Raw genomic sequence first — 7,402 nt, 5'->3', positions numbered from 1 at the left:
GGAGACACATGTACACGGACACGGACGTGCACGCAGACCCACTGAGCACGCACCGTTCAAACCCCCGTCCTCTGCGGCTTGCTCTACTGCAAACCTCTTTACTTTGCCTCCCTGAACAGTTTACGGTGCGGCTATCAGAGCCGACACCTCGAAAGTGCACGCGTGAGGAAGGCAACACTCGTGTGCCCACGGAGACACATGTACACGGACACGGACGTGCACGCAGACACACGCACACCCACACTCACGACGTCCTGAGCGGTCGACATGGCTCTGTGCTGCTGGGAATTCAGTCACTAAATAGCTTTCCACCTCCCCCAGCCCGCACCCTGCGTTTGGGGGCTACTTCCCGTCCACGAGGTGTGAACCGAGGTGACATGTGTCTTTTGTCCTTAAAACTCGCAGGAAGCAGGTACACCTCCGCCTTTCCCCTCCCACTGCCTGGCGACGTCAAGCAGATGCCAGATTTAAGGTGGACACACAGATGAGGACACCTCCGTCCCTCTCTCAATCTGTGCAAGAAGCGGCCTGGCACCCGAAAGCACTCGCTTCACACGGTGGTGTGAGGTGGCCACGCTGGGCGTCCCTCGTGAGCACGGGCTGCGGGGCTTGTAGAAATGGAGGGCGGCAAGACCCCTGAGAGGAGGGGGCCTTTTAGCGAAGATGTGGGTGCCGGGAAGCAGCCACCTGGCAGGAAGGGGTTTCGGGCGGGAGGCGGAGCGAGTCCAGTGGCATCGAGTTTGAACTCAGTTTGCAAGGAGCCATTGAGCTGGGGGAATGAGGGAGCGGGGAGCCTGGGTGCTACAGCTCGGAGCAGGAGCGACGAGTGGGACTGAGCTGTTTCTCCTCGACCCGATGGGGAAGGGCTGGAGAGCCGGCGTGCGGGCGTGGGCATGGCCGGGCGCCCGCTCGGGACATCTGCCCTGACGAGTGCTCGGTGCAGGGTGCAGGGAAGGGGTGACCAAGGAACACGGATGACCAGGGCTGCAGAGAGACCTGCGGAGGATGCTCCAGCGTCCCCTCAGACGGAGGAGGAGGAGCCTGCGGAGACGCCCATGGATGAAGACACCCAGGACATGGGAGCTCGGTGCGATCCGAGCGTGGGTTTGCAGGGCTGCCTTGCAGAAGCAGGCAGAGAAAGACAAGAATTTTAAAACCTTCCTGACTTTCAATCACAATCTACTTTCTTAAAACTTCTACACATCGATCTTCTTTTTTGTTTTTTTTTTTTTTTTAAATTTTTGTTCCCTGGATCAATCCAAAAAATCTCTCTCCCCCTACCCACAGAAGAATGGTCTCACGGCCACCCCCGACCTTCTCTCTCCCCAGCTTCCTTGTCTACTTCGTCACGGGACGCGGATGCACAGACAATCCCACATCCAGCTATAGCCCAAGGTGCATGTCACCCTCTACATCCCCATTCTGCGACAGCGAACATCTCTGCATCCAAGTGATTCAATGAAGGCTTTCCAGGTCACCGAAGGACGCAGCTGCGTTGGCCTTACGGATCGGGCGCGTGTGCTCACTTCAGTTGTGGCGGTCGACAAGTGAGTCCTCCCCTTTCCTGACTTGGGGATGCACCGTGCATCCCCCTGTGCAAGACAGAGCCACGTCGGAAGGCCGGAGAAGGTGAGCTGCGTGGACAGGGGAGGAGTGTGGGGCGGAGACGCACGGCGACCCTCCTCCCTGCTTACCTTTCGATTTCCCGTGCCATTCGAGGAACCAGCGCATGTCACAGTCACAGGACCAGGGGTTGCCATGCAAGTAAAGGTTCTCCAGCAACGGCATGTTTTGAAGCATGCCGGCGGGCAGGCTCCGCAGCCTGTTGTCGGCGAGGTACAGGTGCCGGATGTTGGAGAGCCGGAAGTAGTCCAGAAAGCAGAAGGTGGAAAAGGTCCCGGGGTGTAGCTGGTGCAGCATGTTCCCCTCCAGATGCAGCAGCCTCAGCGCCGTGAGGCCTTGGAACGCGTGCGGGTGGATGAACTCGATCTCGTTGTGGTCCACGTGCAGCCTCAGTAAGCTCCGCAGCCCCTGCAGAGTCTGTGCGGTGATGACCCGCAGCTTATTGTAGCTGAACTTGAAAACCTGCGGAGACAGGGTGGGGAGGGGGCGGGCGTGGAGCGGGCTGTGGGAAATCCCGTGTGTAACTTACGGAGCCGCCCCCTCCCCCGGCGCGGGGGAGCAGAGCACACGGCGGGAAAGCAGAGGCACGAAGCCGGCTTCTCGCGTGTCGAGTCCCGCGGCCACGTCCCGCCGCATCGGAGAGCGTTTCGGAATCGCCAGGCGGGGCTGAGGCCGCAGCGGAGGATGCTGCCGACGGCCCGGCCTTACCTGGAGAGAGCCGAGGTCCCTCAGAGCCCCGTCGGGCACGCTGGGGATGTTGTTGCCGTGAAGCATGAGCAGCTCTAGCTTGCTCAGCCCCGCGAAGGACGTCTCCGACAACGCCTGTATGCTGTTAAACCTGGAAAAACGGAGGAAATAATAAACGACGGGAACGAGAAGCCGGGCCCGTGAGGATCCTCCGGCCCAGAGGCAACGTAGCGACAAACAACCCAAAACACGAAAGACAAAAACGCCGGTTCTTTAAGAAAGTCCGGAGCATCCAGACTCCTCAAGGAAGCAGGCGGCCATGGGCCCTCATTGGAGAAGAAGGAATCGTGATCAATGACACGTGGCCCCCGAGGATGCAAAGAAATGGGCCACGTGGGAAGTAGCCGTGCATATGACATGAGAGAAGAAGGCCGTGAGCGGAAGGACCACGTGAAAAAGTCCACAGCCACGGAGGGACGCCCCGATTTCACAAGGACAAGCCGCCACTTCCGGTGCGTGATCCACCCTATGTGTAAACATTCTGGGGTGTCTGGGGGTCCGATTTTGCAGGAACGGGGGTACAGATGCTTCCTGGACTGGACTGGAAGGTCCCCATTGCTACACTGTCCTGGTGCAAAAAAGTCTCCCCAAGTTCGTCCCCACAGATGCGAGTCTATCACGAACGCAGAACCCTCTGTGCTCCGCATTGGGAGGTGGTTACCTTGCGTCTGGGCTTCTGCCGACCTGACAGTGTCACCTGCTTCTCCTTATCACCTGAGTAAAGGGACGTAGACGTGCGCAGAATGAAGGAGAAGCCCTCGGAGCTTAATGCAGCAGCGGCCAGCCAGGGGTGCTTCTCCCATGAAGTCATCCGAGCCGAAACCCAGCTCCCACTTTCCAAGTCAGAACCTGGCTAACTCGCTCCCTCTCAGAGCCTTTGGGAGCACCTTGCAGCTCTAAACTCTTTTGCTCCAAAAAAATTTTTTAGATGATTTTTAAAATTTTATTTTGTAATGACAGTTGACATACGAGACACCACGGTCTCTGCACCGCGTCCTTTGTGTGTCGTTTACGGTCCTGCGGTGACATCTCTGTGGGGTGGTGACCACAGCAAACGAGATGGACATAACGTGGGCATCCATCAGTGGACCAGTGGATCGAAGAGACGTGGAATATTACTCAGCCATGAAGAGAGGTGAAATCTTACCCTTCGCAATGACGTGGAGGGTGTCGCACTAAGTGAAAGAAGCCAGACAGAGAAAGACAAATAGCGCACGGTGTCGCGTACGTGTGGAATCCAAACAGCGACAATACGTAAACAAGCACAAAGAGCACAGGACTCATCGGTCCAGAGAGCAACCCGAAGTTTGATAAGCACGTGTGATGCCAGCGGGGGCCGGACTCACCGGGGCTCATTTCATAAGTTCCGTAGGTGTCTGACCACTGCGCTGAACACCTGACTCTAACAGAAAAGACTGCTGAATGAAGAAATAATAAGGAAGAAAATCATAAAATAAATAAGCGAAAGTTTAAAAAAAAAACACACATAACCGTCTCTTTCCCATTTTTAGAGCCCGAGGTTGGTCCGGAAACAGTAGGAGGAACATGAGATCAGGTGAGGCGGCTGCGGGGGGCGGGGGTCAGGTGGCGTAGCAGCTGAGGGGGGGTGTGTTTCGTCTGTGCCAGGTTCAACGTGAAGCCACTGGAGGGTTCGAAGACAGAGAGGGACCCGGGTGAAGCTACAGGTTAAGACAGCACGTCCGGCCACTGCGTGGAGAACGGGCCGGAGGTGGACGAGGAAGTGAGTGGCAGACCAGGGGAATCGCAGGGTCCAGCACCGAGGTCGGGGGAGCGTTGCAATGACAGGTGATGACAGACTTGAAGGAAGAGGGTTCCGGCTGGACGTGAGTGTCAGGTGGACTGCGTCATTTGCCACGCTGGACGAGACGGGGGGTGGTTCGAAGTCGTGTTGGCCATGTCACGGGGAACACATCTGCGAGGCTCCGAGGATGGAGACGGACCTCGACACGTGCGTGGTCAGGAGACGTCACCCTCGTGCCTCGTGCAGTAAGGCCCTGGGTGTGGGCACCGCGTGGCAAGACCCCAGAGGCAGCGAAGAGTCTAGAGGCCAGAGGGCCAGGCGGGTCTTCAGACGCAGCAGGTAGCGGTCAAAGGCTCAGTCTAATACGTCACAAAGACTTCGAGGTCCCTCGGCGCATTTTAGTACAAGCGTGTGCTGCGCTCGACCGTGTTCCCTGCCCTGGTCGTGAAACATTCTCACTTCTGAGGTGACACATCCAGTGGTAACGGTGGAGGCTGAAGGGCACAAGACAAAGGAACACGCTCGGGTACAAATGGACACGGAGATTTGAGCTCCATCCGTAGCTGCATGCATCGCCCCGAAGTCCAGGATGGGAGCCATATCAGCTTGGGGACCTGTCTCACTCTGTCACGTTCTCCGTGGTTGCTTTATGAGGCATCAGAGACGTCCAAACGTGGCCGTTGTTGGCGCCAGAGAATTTTCTCAGACAGACAAAAGTCAATGGAGTGGCCTGAACGTCACCCAGTGGGGGTGGATGAATGCTCCTTGAGTCCGTCTAAAAACCAGCAGAGAGCTGAGGACGTGAACGTGGCATTCACAGGACAGAAGCTGGGGGGACGGTGAAACGCCGCTGGGGTGAGCCTAGGTCCACGACGGCCTCTCTAGAGCGTCCGCCCCACCTGCTGGTGGGGCGATCACCGACTACCTAACCAGCTAACGGAAATGTTTTCTCTTCTCTCAGAAATGTGTGCGGGACTGCTTCAAAAATACCGGTTAGCATCACAAAGCAAAATTCACACACACACGCACGCACGCACGCACGCACACACAGGAGTAACAGCAGTATGGGCATCTCGAAAATCCCAGAAAGATATCCTCAGAATCGGTGTTTTCGAAAAGGGGAAAACTCGTTAAAGGTCTCGAAATCAGACACTAAGCGGATGGCTTTATTTTGGTTGCTCAAAAACGGTTTGAGAAGGAACGTTTTGGAAAGGCTCTGGGGCCATCCCAACAGGAAACAGGAGATCTCGCTTTCGCTGCTGACTGGGAACCCTGAGCACATCTGCGCAGGAATGACGTACTGCACGAGCGCCCTGCCAATAATCTCTCATTCCTCGAGGCCTTTCCACCCTTCGCAGGCGGCTCGAGGACACACGAGACCGCGAGTGCTCTCCACATCGGACGGCACGCTCATTGCTTCTCCTTCCCCAGCCTCATTATCTGCCTTGAGACGGGTTTCCAGAAAACGGGGCTGTGACATAATTAAAAGCGTGACTTAGAAATGTGGCATTTTAATTCATGCTGCAAATTAAGCCAGACGGAATCAATATGTTCTGGCGATATGCCATGAAGCTAGCTACTCCTTAGTCATTTTTTAAATTTCTGTCTTGAATATTACCCAAAGCATTTCGAGATATTATCGGCATCGGCAGGAAAAGGAAGTTTTCAATATCTTTTGTTTGTTCTAGTGGCAAAGCTTTGTCGGATTGTAAAAAGGAAGCTGGTTATCTGTTAATTTTCCCCTCTGGCAAACCCAAACTGTATCCCCCCCCCCAAGGAATTATCATCATTGTGGCTAGATTTTCAGACAGTGGAATCATAAATGTTCCCTAAGATTTTACCGAGAAAACGATTTAACGGTCTGAGGCTTTGGATTAGAAAAGTTTCTGTCTTATAGTCTTAACTTTCTATTCTCTTATTCTATTTCTGGAGTTTATAGTCAAAACAGCAAGAATATTTTAAAACTCTAAGGTGTAAAGTCTTGGGTCACTGAGTTGAGTTTGGCCATTTTATTTTACTACTAAATCTCCACAGTGGATATTCATCAAACCCTAAATTATTTTTCTTCTTTTCTAGGTGGTAGAAGATAGCTAATATACTTTTTGAAGAAGTCCAAATGATTTCTTACGATTAAAATTGTACACGATTGCCTGTAACTCGAAGCAACTAACATTTATGCCTATGAAAAATTTATTTAGGAGTATAAAATGAATTTTTAGAATCTAAAAACTCTGCCCGGAATACTGCACTAAAATATCTGTTAAAACACGTTGATATTCTTAAAGAGGCAAAATCTTTATGAACTCTTGGATTTCCTCAAAGGCGCAGTGGCTTCATCCACATCACTTACAAAATGTCTGAGGTGCCCCATTTATTGATTTTATTATTCTTTAGCAGTTTCTGAAGTCTATGCAAATAATGTGGTGTCATATATTTACGTGTGCGTCACGTGCATCTGTAGCGATGACGTATTAGAGAATTATCATCGAAGGACATTTCTCGACCATGGAAGTAGTCAGGACGCCTCGTCATTCAACTTTATGACAGCGGTTACGGCTGATGGACACGCTCAGATAATCGCCCGAAGGGACGACTCTGCCCGCGAGGAAGCACACAATGCTGGACAAAGCGACACATAAAGGAATCGACATTGGCAGCTACGTGGATGCACGAGGAGGGTACATGCGAAACCAAATAAACACGCAGGCAAAGGAGTCGAAAACGTCCAAGAAGAATGTGGTACAAACCCCAAATTGATTCTTTCCACATGTTTAGAAATCCCCGCTGGCACGGAAGCCAGGGAGCGGAACGTGCAGTGGACCTCGCTGGGAACGTAGCAGGCGCAAGGGTGGGGACAGGCGCGCGCCGCCGGGGGAGGCGCCGACAGCAGAATCAGCACCACGGACAGGGCTCGGCAGGGCGCCCGCGCGGGCATCTTGCGGGGCTGCGTGGTCCCTGGACACCTGCGTGGGCGGGACCACAAAAGGAGACGCGTTTACTGTCACGTAGCACTTGCTCGTGCGCGGCGACTCTCATCCGAATTGTGCCTAAGCGGCTTTAAGCGTCCCAGGGACTTCGGATAGATAGATGTTAGCGACGCTTGAAATACTGTAAGTCAAAAAGACACGAACCTTATATGTGTCATATTTCGCCCGTTCATCATGACTATAGGACGTAGCCTTGATTCCTGACTGTCGTTGTACGATTTGGAAATCTCTCTATGTGTGAGTGAGAGAAAGAGTGGACAGAGAGAGAGGAGGAGATGGAGAG

General features: G+C 53.7%; 1 protein-coding gene across 1 annotated transcript in view; it reads right to left on the bottom strand.

The window, feature by feature from the left end:
• The window catches only part of LOC105305974 (matrix-remodeling-associated protein 5), a 36,537-nt gene extending 29,462 nt beyond the window's left edge, over positions 1-7,075 (bottom strand). The window contains exons 1-3 of the mRNA XM_023523760.1: positions 6,880-7,075; positions 2,332-2,461; positions 1,695-2,085 (exon numbers count right to left, since the gene is read on the bottom strand). Of these exons, the coding sequence (XP_023379528.1) occupies positions 1,695-2,085; positions 2,332-2,461; positions 6,880-7,067 (709 nt within the window). The 5' untranslated portion in view covers positions 7,068-7,075. The remainder of the gene's footprint in view (positions 1-1,694; positions 2,086-2,331; positions 2,462-6,879) is intronic.
• Positions 7,076-7,402: the final 327 nt, after the last annotated feature.

The sequence above is a fragment of the Pteropus vampyrus genome, unplaced genomic scaffold (assembly GCF_000151845.1).
Source record: "Pteropus vampyrus isolate Shadow unplaced genomic scaffold, Pvam_2.0 Scaffold407, whole genome shotgun sequence".
NCBI classification, from domain to species: Eukaryota; Metazoa; Chordata; class Mammalia; order Chiroptera; family Pteropodidae; genus Pteropus; species Pteropus vampyrus.
Note: the sequence above shows the minus strand (reverse complement) of the source record. Positions and strands in the feature narration are given on the sequence as shown.